At 46.6% G+C, this 13,720-nt stretch overlaps 3 protein-coding genes across 3 annotated transcripts in view; 1 reads left to right on the top strand and 2 right to left on the bottom strand.

Annotated features, from left to right (window-relative positions):
* Positions 1 to 2,241: 2,241 nt before the first annotated feature.
* Positions 2,242 to 7,440, bottom strand: RAB13 (RAB13, member RAS oncogene family). Its single transcript, XM_002810118.5, has 8 exons — positions 6,657 to 7,440; positions 5,263 to 5,323; positions 4,087 to 4,147; positions 3,785 to 3,862; positions 3,283 to 3,372; positions 3,096 to 3,161; positions 2,952 to 3,005; positions 2,242 to 2,767 (listed from the first exon to the last, which is right to left on the bottom strand). Exons 1-8 carry the CDS (start codon positions 6,778 to 6,780, stop codon positions 2,690 to 2,692), a joined length of 612 nt encoding a protein of 203 aa, XP_002810164.1. The 5' UTR covers positions 6,781 to 7,440; the 3' UTR covers positions 2,242 to 2,689.
* Positions 7,441 to 10,942: 3,502 nt separating this feature from the next.
* RPS27 (ribosomal protein S27) lies at positions 10,943 to 12,330 on the top strand. The gene is given in 4 exon segments (NM_001132019.1): positions 10,943 to 10,983; positions 11,296 to 11,404; positions 11,746 to 11,856; positions 12,245 to 12,330. Coding segments are annotated over 4 exon segments (255 nt in total). The 5' UTR covers positions 10,943 to 10,977; the 3' UTR covers positions 12,274 to 12,330.
* A 550-nt stretch (positions 12,331 to 12,880) lies between these two features.
* NUP210L (nucleoporin 210 like) overlaps positions 12,881 to 13,720 on the bottom strand; it is a 164,489-nt gene continuing 163,649 nt past the window's right edge. The window contains exons 39-40 of the mRNA XM_063717482.1: positions 13,206 to 13,280; positions 12,881 to 13,126 (exon numbers count right to left, since the gene is read on the bottom strand). Coding sequence (XP_063573552.1) covers positions 13,026 to 13,126; positions 13,206 to 13,280 — 176 coding nt within the window. The 3' untranslated portion in view covers positions 12,881 to 13,025. The remainder of the gene's footprint in view (positions 13,127 to 13,205; positions 13,281 to 13,720) is intronic.

Here is a 13,720-nt window from a genome sequence, read left to right as displayed (position 1 = left end):
ATTATATATGTTTATATACGAGTATATATATATAATTATATATGTTTATATACGAGTATATATAATATATAATTATATATGTTTATATACGAGTATATATAATATATAATTATATATGTTTATATACGAGTATATATAATATATAATTATATATGTTTATATACGAGTATATATAATATATAATTATATGTTTATATACGAGTATATATAATATATAATTATATATGTTTATATATGAGTATATATAATATATAATTATATGTTATATATAAGTATATATAACATATAATTATGTTTATATATAAGTATATATAATATATAATTATATGTTTATATATAAGTATATATTAAATATATAATTACATATATAATTATATGTTTATATATAATTATATGTTTATCAACATATAACATAAACAAACATGTTTATATCTTTATATATTTCTTCATATATTATATATTTAATATATTATATATAATTATATATAATATATAATTATACATTGTAATATATAATATATAATACAATATATATATACTTAAGGATGCTGTGCATCAAGCCTGAATTTTCTTTTTTTTTTTTTTGAGTTGGAGTTTCGCTCTGTCTCCAGGCTGGATGGTAATGGCTCGAACTCTGCTCACAGCAACCTCTGCCTCCTAGATTCAAGCGAATCTCCTGCCTCAGCCTCCCGAGTAGCTGGGATTACAGGCACCCGCCACCACGCCCAGCTAATTTTTTTTGTATTTTTAGTAGAGACGGGGTTTCGCCATGTTGGCCAGGCTGGTCTCGAACTCCCAACCTGAAGTGATCCACCCACCTTGGCCTCCCAAAGTGCTGGGACTACAGGCATGAGACAACGTGCTCGGCCCAAGACTGAATTTTCTTTTGCATTTCCAGTAGTTTTGCCATCTTTGTTATTCAGTAAAGAGCTGTTTTTGTTTTTGTTTTTTTGAGACAGAGTCTGGCTGTGTTGCCCAGGCTGGAGTGCAGTGGCGTGATCTCGACTCACTGCAACCTCCGCCTCCCAGGTTCAAGCGAGTCTCCTGCCTCAGCCTCCCAAGTAGCTGGGACTACAGGCACCCTCCGCCACTCCTGGCTAATTTTTTTAAAAATATTTTTAGTAGAGACAGGGTTTCACTATGCTGGCCAGGCTGGTCTTGAACTCCTGTTGGGATCCACCACGCCCAGCCAAAGAACTGTTTTTGTTAAAATTTGCTTGTCCCAGGCTGGGCACAGTGGCTCACACCTGTAACCCCAGCACTTTGGGAGACCGAGGCAGACTGATCACTCGAGCCCAGGCGTTCAAGACCAGCCTGGCCAACATGACAAAACCCTGTCTCTACTAAAAACACAAAAATTAGCCAGGTGTGGTGGCACGTGCCTGTAATCCCAGCTACTCGGGAGGCTGAGGCAGGAGAATCACTTGAACCCGGGAGGCAGAGGTTGCAGTGAGCTGGGATCATGCCACTGCACTCCAGCCTGGGCGACAGAGTCAGACTCGGTCTTAAAAAAAAAAAAAGTCCTTGTCCCTCTGCTTGTAAGTACCACCCAAGGGCTATATGAACTGACTATTGTGGCCAGGCATGGTGGCTTATACCTGTAATCCCAGCTAGTTGAGAGGCTGAGGCAGGAGGCAGAGGTTGCAGTGAGCTGAGATCGCACTATTGCACTCCAGCCTGGGAGACAGAGCAAGACTCTGTCTCTAAAAATAAATGAATAAATAAATAAAATAACTGACCATTGTGCCTGGCACTTAGTAGATGCTCAATATATATTTAAATTGCTCAATATACATCTATGAATAAATGAACTTGTCATTTTCCTCACTAATAAAAGCAGATATTAATGCCTATCAAATACCTAAATGGATTGCTGGCAGAATCAAAGACGCTTGCACAAATCACTGGATAAAACACTAGGTGCAGTTATTTCCCTGAGGCTAGGACTGTTAGAGTCCTTCTTGCTTGGAATTTCCTGTGCTCAGGACAAGGCTCTGCCCACAAGGGCATCCGGACCCCATGGCGGAAAGAGGATATCCAGACCTTCAGATCACTCTACCTCCTGCTCTTTGCTATTTTCCTTACCAACTGAACAGCTAGGGAAGAGACAGCAGTAGTATTAGTCCTGGTTCCACAGAAACCCAGCCTGATTCAGGTAAATCAATCACTTTGAAGACACAATAATTGGATTTGAGTGAAGAACAATTCTGACAATAATCCAAGTTACCCAAAACAGGAACATTTGTGCAAATGGTGGCCTTTAATACCAAGAAAGACCAGGACAAGTGACAGAACAGGAGCAAATTCGCTAGTGTGGTGCCGAGCTAGCCCTTTGCAGGACCCTAAAACCTGATCTAGTAACAGAATAAATCAGTGTATTTACATTTATGTTTGCCCTGAAAACCCAGGTAAGGTCTGAAGCCTGAGGCATCTCTCCTTCCTTTCCTCCTCCCTCTCTTCCTACCTCCTTGCCTTCTTTCACTTCCTCAATTCATTCCTCTCCCTTTTCCCTTCCTCTCTCTTCCTTCTTTTCCTTTCTGCTTTTCCCTTTTCTCCTTTTTCTCCTCATTCTCTTTACCATCTACCTATGTGTCCCTCCAAGCCCCTCTGCTATTTCTCCCCTGCTCACTCCCTCTGCCGTTGTCTCCCTCAGGTTCAGCTTCCAGGGTGGGGAGGCAAGAAAGGGTCCTCAGCCCAGGGAGCACTTATTGGTGTTCTTCTTGTCGCAAGTTTTCAGGTCAGTACTGGGAGGCTTGTTGCCATTTCCCTAGAGGGAGAAGGGCACAGGGGTCATGGTGTGAATGGATGGTTAGGGTAGGAGGGTATAAACTGTTTAAAGTAAATCCACCCTCATGAGAAATCTTAGCATTGCTCCCCGTTTTTATCAACACCAACACACACACACACACACACCCCCCAGAGTTGTACCTAGTCCAGCAAAACCAACTTACTGATCTCCGGCCTCCTGACTTGAGCAAGATGTCCCGGGCCAGGGAACTAAAAGCCTAAAGTGGGGAACAGAGTCAGTTTGGAGGGAGGAGAATCTACCTTCTAATACTTCCTTTCTTGGTCGGGGATGGGGGTGTGAATCTCACCTCATCCACGTTCATACTGGATTTAGCACTAGTTTCGAAAAATCGGATTCCATGCTCTCGAGCCAACTATAAGGGGTGAAGTGGGAAGAAGAGAATTGAATTAAGGACGGCAGCCAAGTCCTCCGCAATGCAACCTATCTTGGCCCTCCCAGCCCAGTTCTAGAACATTGCTCAGCCTGGCCCTCACCTTATCGGCCTGCTCCTTCTGCACCTTCCTCTTGGCCTCCATGTCACATTTGTTCCCTAGCAAGAGGCGCTCCACCCCAGCTGAGGCATTCTGGGGGCAAAAGACAAGTAAAAGTTAGGTCCTGCCAGCCGGGCGCGGTGGCTCACGCCTGTAATCCCAGCACTTTGGGAGGCCAAGGCGGGTGAATCACCTGATGCAGGAGTTCAAGATCAGCCTGACCAACATGGAGAAACCCCGTCTCTACTAAAAATACAAAATTAGCCGAGCATGGTGGTGCATGCCTGTAATCCCAGCTACTTGGGAGGCTGAGGCAGGAGAATCGTTTGAACCTGGGAGGCAGAGGTTGCAGTGGGCCAAGATTGTGCCATTGCACTCCAGCCCGGGCAACAAGAGCAAAACTTCATCTCAAAAAAAAAAAAAAGTTAGGTCCTGCCTATCCTGATGGACTCCTTCATTCTCCAGGTTCTAACCAGTTCCCCCATCTCTTTTGGAGGGTCCTCACCTCCTTGATGCTTTTCATCCAGTTCTGAATATTCTCGAAAGATTTCTCATCCGTGATGTCGTATACTAGGATAATGCCCTGGGAGATGACAAAATTCACCTTGGACCATATTCCCATTGAGGCTTCCCACTGCCCTGTAAGTGACCCCGCATCCATGGGTCTGAACACTAGGCCATGTTGGGCCCTCTGCAACCCACACTGCACCCCTCCCATTTTTACCTCCCCCAACCCCTGACCCTTTGTATTCATAATATATTGTGTGGCCTCATCCTTCATCCTTTGTTCAGACCCACACTTCATACCATGGCTCCACGGTAGTAGGCAGTAGTTATTGTCTTGAACCGCTCTTGGCCAGCCGTGTCCCTAAAGAAGGAGAAGGTTTCATGGGATGGAATAGAGGAAATAATTCTCCAATGGAATAATTCTTCCTCTCTCACAAGAATTTAGCTTTTGTAACATGGTGGGGCAACAGAATAAGGAAACAGTAAAGGGGAACAGGATTAAAGACGGTTGAGCTGATTTCCAGAGATGATAGTGGCCCAAGAAACAAGATGTCTTTGCTTATTCATCAAATGCTTGCTATGTGTCAAGCACTGTGTATGTACCATTTTACCTAATCCTTACTCTTTCCTTATAAGACATGTATTATTGTCTCTATTTTACAAATGAGGAAACACGCCAGGTGCCGTGGCTTGCGTCTATAATCCCAAGACTTTGGGAAGCTGAGGCGGGTGGATCACCTGAAGTCAGGAGTTCGAGACCAGCCTGGCCAGCGTGGTGAAACCTCGTCTCTACTAAAAATACAAAAATTAGCCCGGCGTGGTGACGGGCGCCTGTAATCCCAGCTACTTGGGAGGCTGAGGTGGGAGAATCACTTGAACCCAGGAGGCGGAGGTTGCAGTGAGCCTAGATTGTGCCATTGCACTCCAGCCTGGGCGACAAGAGCAAAACTCTGTCTCAAAAAAAAAAAAAAGGAAACAGATTTGGATAGGCTGAATAATTAATGAAGGTCAGGCAGGAAATAAGTAAAAGAACCAGATTTGCACACCAGTCTACTCTTATATGTCATAGCATAATGCCTCCACTAAGCTTCATACCACTTAAACACCTTCAGGGTCTATATTTGGCTCTCTGGGCTCACCATATTTTGGAGAAAACACTAGATTTAGAGTCAAGTCTTAATTCTGCCTTTGCCATTTAACTGCTCACAGCCTGTTTCCATGTTATGACTGAACAGTTGTTTGTTGTCAAATTAAGAGGATGCTCCGCGCCAGAGGAGGCAAGAGTTACAAAAGAGTTGGAACTAGTTGGGAGAGCAGGAAGAGAGATGGAAGGACAGCTGAGTGCATCCAGAGAAATAGATTAGAAGTGCTACAAGGAGCAATGGGGAAAGGGAGAGAAATGAAACAAAATAGAAGGAAAAACGTGTAGGAGGTAAATGGGGAAGTCTGGCGAGGTGTCCCACAGGACTGACTTACCAGACTTGTAGTTTGATCTTCTTCCCCTCTATATCCACAGTGCGGATCTTGAAATCAATTCCTAGGGGTGGAAGGTATGCACTGAAGTTGAGACATGCATGCACACATGTAAAACTGTGTAATGGGAGGGATAGGAACGGAGCAGTGTCGGCACCAGAAATTCCGCAGGGGAGGCACTTGGGGAGCAATCTTGTTGGAAATGCCAAGCTAGGAGAATTTTCCCAAAGCTGTATTTGTATAGCAAGAATACTATTTTTACGTACATTTTATGGATTTTGGGAGGGAAAAGGTGATGAAAATTCTGCATGGAGGCTTAAAATCCTTAGGCCGCCTCTTGGGTCCATTCAGTTATACCAGCTGACAACTCTCTGAATTCAGTCTCTGTCTCCCCCACAGATATTACTTTCACATTCCTCTTCTCTGTTTTCTTAGAGCCCTCTACTCTTGGTATTCCACCCACCCTCCTAGTAGAGAGTAAGGAAAAAAGTAGCTGAAGCTAGTCTATGTGAATTAACTAGTGGGCCAAACTTGGCACTAGGAAAGTCTGAGGCTAAGCAGGATTACTTTTGAGACAATCAGGAAAGAGGGGCATTTTTCCTTTTCCTTTGTAACCAGAACTGTCGTGAGACTCTTCCTGTCTATTTCCCAAGCCAGAGGAGATGAAGAAAGAAGAGAAGGGAGGAGGGGAGACAATGTTCTTCTTAGTAGAAACTTGGGCACCTCCCCCAAGCCTGCTGGGGGCCCCTGGGAGGAGGATGAGTCACCAGGCTGACTCAGAGACCCCAAAAGTCCCCTCATTTCCACGTTCCTCACCAAGCTGGCTGCATATTCGTGATCACAGTCCTTGGGCCACCCTCCAGCACACCCAGCCACCTTGTTCCACCCTTCCCAAACCCCTGTTCAGCTGAGGTGCAGGGAGACTGGGGCAGGGAACCTGGGAAGTAGATGGTGTGGTGGGGACGCAGTGGGAGAGTTTGAAGCTCAGCAAGACAGAAAGAGGCTAGCGGATCGGATCGGGAGAAAAAGATGTGGCGGACAGGGATACAGGAAACAAGGAGAGTGGATCGAGAGAGTTCTAGGTGGTGGCGGTAGGGGAATAGGGGCACAGAGAAAAATAGAGAAGAGTTCTTGTGGATTTGGGGAGACTAAGGTGATGGTACCAAGAAAATGAGGGCTGGCAGCAGTTGAAGAGTTACCTGAAGGCCTCAGAGAGGTGAGAGGTTTGGTTACTATACAGAGACATGCATGGGGGAAGGGTCAGAGCCAGGGGTTGAGGGACTAGAATTTAGGAGCCTTACTCTAAGGGGACTGAAAAGTGGGGTCACTAGTAATCCGGGAGCCTGAGAAGGAGGTCACAGGAGAGTCGGGGTCTGGGACATGGCCAGCGGGCTCACCGATGGTGGAGATGTAAGTGTTGTTGAAGTTGTCCTCTGCAAAGCGAATGATCAGACAAGTCTTGCCCACCCCCGAGTCCCCGATCAGCAGCAACTTGAAGAGGTGGTCGTAGGCTTTGGCCATGGCGGACACCGGGGGAGCCGGGGGAGGGGTGGGGAGCGCCCGGCACTGGTAGGCGGGACTGGACGGTTGGCAAACAGAGCGGCACGGAGCCCAGGCCAGGAAGAAGTTTTCCTCCCTCTCCGCCCAGGCTCCGGGAAAGAGGAGAGGCGGCACCCCTCCGGGCTCCACCCCCTGCCCGCCCACCCTTTTGGGCAGGCCAAGGCGGCCAGCCCGGCCTCTATTCTCTAGGTTTTCCCTTCCTAGCTTAGGCCGGCCTGTCTCTCTCGCTATTTTCCATAGCCTTTCGGTAACTGTAACTCCCCTCTTACGACCTTACTCTTCCATTCTGAGGCCAGAGAGGCTGGGGTGAAGGGAAGTAGAGGTTTAACCACGACAACCAGGGGAAGAGAAATTTTAGAGGGATTAGGGGAAGAGAACCAAGAGTTTTGGGAATAAGGGTGAAGGTAGGGAGAGCACTAGAAATTGAAAAAAAAAAATGGGGCTGAGTTTTGGAGATGCTATTCAACGAAGCTAGAAGATGAGTTATCATCGGATTCTGGGGCTGGGTAAAAGGCAGTCCTAGAATTTTAGTGTTAGTTGTCCAAGCCCTTAGTTCTGTGGGTCCCAATCACTTTGAAAAAAGCGGGATGCGCAGAAGTAGGTTATTTGTTGAGTCAGTCTGCCCCCTGGTGGAACAGGGTGAAAACGTAAATTAGTTATACAGAATCGGCCCCACCACCCAACACACACAGCCTACCTAGACACATCCCGGGGCTTCAGTTGGAACGATCTCTCTTATGGGGCCCCATGTGTGATTTCTCTGACCAAATAGCTTAGGAAAACAGAGATTTGAACTAAAAATGTCATTCTTCACGTGGATCTTTTAATATGGCCCACTTAAGGTGCAGTACTCCTGAAATCTCACTCAATAGGCCATGAATGTATAGCCTTGGTAACCAGGAAGCTGAAATATGAACAGCACGGCTATAAAGAAACAAGTTTGCCGGGCGCGGTGGCTCACGCCTGTAATCCCAACACTTTGGTAAGCCGAGGCGGGCGGATCACGAGGTCAGGAGATCGAGACCATCCTGGCTAACACGGTGAAACCTCATCTCTACAAAAAATACAAAAAAAAAAAATAATAATAATTAGCCCGGCGTGGTGGCGGGCGCCTGTAGTCCTAGCTACTTGGGAGGCTGAGGCAGGAGAATGGCGTGAACCCGGGAGGCAGAGCTTGCAGTGAGCCGAGATTGCGCCACTGCACTCCAGCCTGGGCGACAGAGCCAGACTCCGTCTCAAAAAAAAAAAAAAAAAAAAAAAAAGAAAGAAAGAAACAAGTTTATCTCTGCCTTTAGAAAAAAATTATTCTTGCTATATGTGTGCTGGGGGTGGAAAAAAATACGAAAAACGAAAGAAAGAAAATATTATCTAAGACCCGGTGCAGTGGCTCACACTTGTAATCCTGGCACTTTGGGAGGTCAACGTGAGAGGATCCCTTGAGCCCAGGAGTTCAAGACCAGCCTGGGCAACATAGTGAGACTGCTTCGACAAAAAAAAAAAAAAAAAAAAAAAAATTAGCCGTACATGGTGGTGTGGGCTGTAGTCCCAGCCCCAGCTACTTGGGGGGCAGAAGTGGGCAGATCACTTGAGCCCAAGGTCCAAGGCTATAGTGAGCCATGATTATGCCACTGCACTCCAGCCTCGGTGATAGAGTAAGATCCTGTCTCAAAAAAATTTTTATTTATTTCTTTTTTAATTAATTAATTAACTTTTTTGAGACAAAGTCTTGCTCTGTCGCCAGGCTGGAGTGCAGTGGCGCAATCTCGGCTCACTGCAACCTCCGCCTCCCGAATTCAAGCGATTCTTGTGCCTCAGCCTCCGGAGTAGCCGGGATTACAGGTGCCCGACACCACGCCCAGCTGATTTTTGTATTTTTAGTAGAGATGGGGTTTCACCATGTTGGCCAGATGGTCTCAATCTCTTGACCTTCTGATCCGCCCGCCTCGGCCTCCCAAAGTGCTGGGATTACAGTCGTGAGCCACCGCGACGGCCCTATTTTATTTATTTTTTTTTGAGATGGAGTCTTGGTCTGTCGGCCCAGGCTGGGGTGCAGTGGCGCGATCTCGGTTCACTGCAAGCTCCGCCTCCCGGGTTCACGCCATTCTCCTGCCTCAGTCTCCTGAGTAGCTGGGACTACAGGCGCCCGCCACCACCTGGCTAATTTTTTTGTATTTTAGGTAGAGACGGGGTTTCACCGTCTTAGCCAGGATGGTCTTGATCTGACCTCGTGATTCGCCTGCCTTGGCCTCCCAAAGTGCTGGGTTTACAGGCGTGAGCCACCGCGCCCGACCTATTTTTATTTTTTTTAATTTTTATTATTTATTTTGAGGTGGAGTTTTGCTCTTGTTGCGTAGGCTGGAGTGCAATGGTGTGATCTGGGATAACCGCAGCTTCTGCCTCCCTGGTTTAAGCGATTCTCTTGCCTCAGCCTCGCGAGTAGCTGAAATTACAGGCAACCGCACTACCCCCTGCTAATTTTGTATTTTTAGTAGAGACGAGGTTTCTCCATGTTGGTCAGGCTGGTCTCGAACTCCCGACCTCAGGTGATCCACTCGCCTCTGCCTCCCAAAGGCCTGGGATTACAGGCGTGAGCCACTGCGCCCAGCCTTTATTTTTATTTTTATTTTATTTTTTGAGACAAAGTTTTGCTCGTCACCCAGGCTGAAGTGCAATGGCCCAATCTCCGGTCATTGCAACCTCCTCCTCTTGGGTTCAAGCGATTCTCCAGCCTCAGCTTCCCAAGTAGCTGGGATTACAGGCGCCTGCCACGACGCCCAGCTAAATTTTTTTTTTTGTATTTTTAGTAGAGACGGGGTTTCACCATGTTGGCCAGGCTGGTCTCGAAATCCCGACCTCACGTGATCCGCCCGCCTCAGCCTCCCAAAGTGCTGGGATTACAGGCGTGAGCCACCGCCACCGGCAAAGAAAAAATTATTCAAGGGAGTCTCTCTCGAGCCCATTCTGGCTGCCTATAAAAAATTAAAGGCCCGACGCGGTGTCTCACGCCTGTAATCTCAGCACTTTGGGAGACCAAGGCGGGCGGATCACGTGAGGTCGGGAGTTCAATACCAGCTTGGCCAACATGGTGAAATCCCGTCTCTACTAAAAATACAAAATTTAGCCGGGCGTGGTGCCGCATGCCTGTAATCCCAGCTACTCGGGAGGCTGAGGCAGGAGAATCGCTTGAACGCGGGAGGCGGAGGTTGTGGTGAGCCGAGATGGCGCCATCGCACTACAGCCAAGGCCACAAGAGCAAAACTGCGTCTAAAAAAAAAAAAAAAAAGCATCTTTCACTTATCCCCATCACCTTCCGTGTCCATGCTTGTCCCTTCTCAAGCTAAACTGTTCCATCTCCTTTTGTCCATTCTCTCACCTCTCATTATCTCCTTGAGTCTTCCCTATTTCTTTTCACTGACCAAACCATGTCTCCCGTTTATTTATTTATTTATTTATTTATTTATTTAAGACGGAGTCTTGTTCTGTCACCCAGGGTGGAGTGGATCTCGGCTCACTGTAACTTCCCCCTCCCAGGTTCATGCGATTCTCCTGCCTCAGCCTCCAGAGTAGCTGGGATTACAGGTGCCCGCCACCACGCCTGGCTAAACCCCGTAGAGACGGGGTTTCACCATGTTGGCCAGGCTGGTCTTGAACTGCTGACCTCAGGTGATCCACCCGCCTTGGCCTCCCTAAGTGCTAGGATTACAGGCATGAGCCACCGCGCCCGGCCTAAACTGTTAAATTAAACCAATAGAAAAAGAGTTAAGAATATAGGTATTTAAAAAATAGGACGGAAGTCCTGGATATGGCTCCTTCTCCCTGGTGTTTTCCTCAAACTTTCCTATTTATTAGGCTCCACCTGTCAAGGTATGGCACAAAATTTTAAAAGTGTCCATTTATCACTGGATAGTGATCAAACGCTGACCTCAAATTAGCAAGGTAACTCTCCCAACATGGTGACGCATATGTGTCACAACTAACAGTTAAAGACCTTCTGAAAATGGCAGCTCCCTTGTCTCCCCACTGCGGCGGACCAAAGTAGGACCTTCCAAACATGGTGGCGCAAGAGCCTTGCGTCATTTCCTGTGGTGTGCTCAATATAAGGGGCAGGATTTCCGCTTTCGCTCCTTTCCGGCGGTGACGACCTACCCACACGAGAACATGCCTGTGAGTGCTTTGGTCCAGGTTTCCGCGGAGATCTCGCTGTTCTGTCCGCACTCTCCCCTCACGCTGATTTCGGATCGCAGAGGGTCCTCATTTGCTCTCTGCACTTCTTAGGACATTAACTCCAGGGACCGCAGCGGCCCACGGGCCACCCGCATAGACGGGAGCGGAGAGGAGATAAGATGGCGGCCCAGCTGCGCAGACACCAGGGGCGGCGCGGGGCGAGCTCTCCCCGGTGTGTGACAGTGGGGGCTGTTTTCGACCATCCCGTTTTCGCCGTTGGATTCTAAATCTCTGCATTTCTGTCCCTCTTAGCTCGCAAAGGATCTCCTTCATCCCTCTCCAGAAGAGGAGAAGAGGAAACACAAGAAGAAACGCCTGGTGCAGAGCCCCAATTCCTACTTCATGGATGTGAAATGCCCAGGTGAGGAGACGGCTTGCTGTAGTGGGGAAAGCACTGGACCTCAACAGTTGGAAAATGTAGTGTGAGCTGTCTCGCATCCTTGAAGCTGTGCAGCAGCTTCAGTTTCTTCGTCTGTGGAAAATATTTTCCCTGATACTCTTAAAATTTGAATGTATGAAACTGGCAAAGTTTTGCATCTTAGGAGGAGTGATTCATTTCACCGTGATCTCCCATCAGATTTCACATACAACCCCTCCGTTTTTTTGTGTTGGGAAACAATGTAATGGATGATGAGTTGGGCATAAGTGCAGGAAAGATACGGGCGTAATAGAGGAAAAAAATGTTATCTGCTTTTCTTTCAGGATGCTATAAAATCACCACGGTCTTTAGCCATGCACAAACGGTAGTTTTGTGTGTTGGCTGCTCCACTGTCCTCTGCCAGCCTACAGGAGGAAAAGCAAGGCTTACAGAAGGTAAATGGTTTACTAATGTTGTGATTTGGGGCTTTGAGTTCGCTTTTTAGAAATGGAAACACTTCTCAGGATCTTTCAGTCTTACAGTGACAGCGATTATCTATAAATTTTTAGACAAGAAGTGTTGGATTTGGTTGTTTAAGTACATACTACCAAAAGCTGTGTATTAATCTCAAAGCACTACTGTCTAAAGCGGGGATCAATGGGTGATAAAAGGGCTCAAGTTGATAGGAAGTAACCAAAGTGATAGAAATGCGCAGGTAGCTAAGAGTTGAGAAAAATAAAAGATACAGCTTTCTGTGGGTGGATCATCATGCATCTGCTTTTGTGGGAGAGGGGCAGAATACCTGGACTGATGTCAGCTAATCTCTGAATCTTTTTCCTCCAGGATGTTCCTTCAGGAGGAAGCAGCACTAAAAGCACTCTGAATCAAGATGAGTGGGAAACCATCTCAATAAACACATTTTGGATAAATCCTGTTTATTGTCTTGTTTAAGTGTTAGGAAGTTCCTGTCTCAAGTATTCAGGGGCAACCAGGAAGAGGAGAATATTAAGAGTCATTTGGGGCACGTAAGTGGCCAAGTACTTTAAAAGTCCCTTTGGGGGCATTTTTAACCACTTAGGCTCATTGGGTAAATTTTTTTTTTTTTTTTTTAAACCGTGATACTATCTCAAGTGTTGTGTTTGGTGTGTGTGTTTTTTTTTTTTTTTTGAAAAAGAGATGGAGCCTTGCTCTGTCGCCCAGGCTGGAGTGCAGTGGTGCGATTTCAGCTCACTGCAATCTCCGCCTCCTGGGTTCAAGCAATTCTCTGTCTCAGCCTCTCAAGTAGCTGGGATTACAGGTATCTGCCACCATACCCGGCTAATTTTTGTATTTTTAGTAGAGATGGCGTTTCACCATGTTGGTCAGGCTGGTCTCAAACTCCTGACCTGGTGATCCGCCTGCCTAAGTGCAGGGATTACAGGCATGAGCCACCGTGCCTGGCCGACAGTTAACTCTTTACAACACAGTCTGACATACCAGTTTTAAGAAACAGCTTAGCATGCTTTATTTATAGTTCTCAGAAGCGTTATCTGGAAACTTAATGTAGAAGTTGCTGTTAGGCTTCTTGTCGAAGACTAGAAATCTTCATTCCCCTGCAGTTAAAAGGAACTGGTCCAAGCAGAGGTTAGTGCCTTATACTCCATAACCAATGCTGCAGCCGACTTTGGGCCAATGGAGGTTGTAGACTCATGAAGTGAGGGGGAGACCTTGTGGAGTTAAAAAAACCTAGAAGAAGAGGGAAAAATTGAGTGAATTAAACGTGTGTATCTGAGCTTTTCAAAGATGAGGACAGAGGGTTTTTTACCTGGCTGTGGTGTTCCTAGAGTTGGTACATACACAACTGGAACTGTTTGTATCTTGTTTAGAAAGGCGTTGTATGCTGGAAAAAGGACAAAGGAAATGTCACAAGGCATATCTGAGGAAGGCCTTAAAGGGCAAAGTCAACTCTAGAATGAGAATATTGCAAAAAATAATTCTAAAAAATAAGTAATAGTAATGGCACTATTACAGGAAGTTTTTTTCCCAATTTAACCCATTTTAGAGTTACTTTCAGCTTTTGGCTGAAAGGGGGAAATGGCCGGGCGTGGTGGCTCACACCTGTAATCGCAGCACTTTGGGAGGCTGAGGTGGGTGGATCACAAGGTCAGGAGATCGAGACCATCCTGGCTAACACGGTGAAACCCCGTCTTTACTAAAAATACAAAAAATTAGTGGGGCGTGGTGGTGGGCGCCTGTAGTCCCAGCTACTCAGGAGGCTGAGGCAGGAGAATGGCGTGAACCTGGGAGGCGGAGCTTGTAGTGAGCTGAGATAGTGCTACT

The sequence above is a fragment of the Pongo abelii genome, chromosome 1 (genome assembly GCF_028885655.2).
Source record: "Pongo abelii isolate AG06213 chromosome 1, NHGRI_mPonAbe1-v2.0_pri, whole genome shotgun sequence".
Lineage (NCBI taxonomy): Eukaryota > Metazoa > Chordata > Mammalia > Primates > Hominidae > Pongo > Pongo abelii.
Note: the sequence above shows the minus strand (reverse complement) of the source record. Positions and strands in the feature narration are given on the sequence as shown.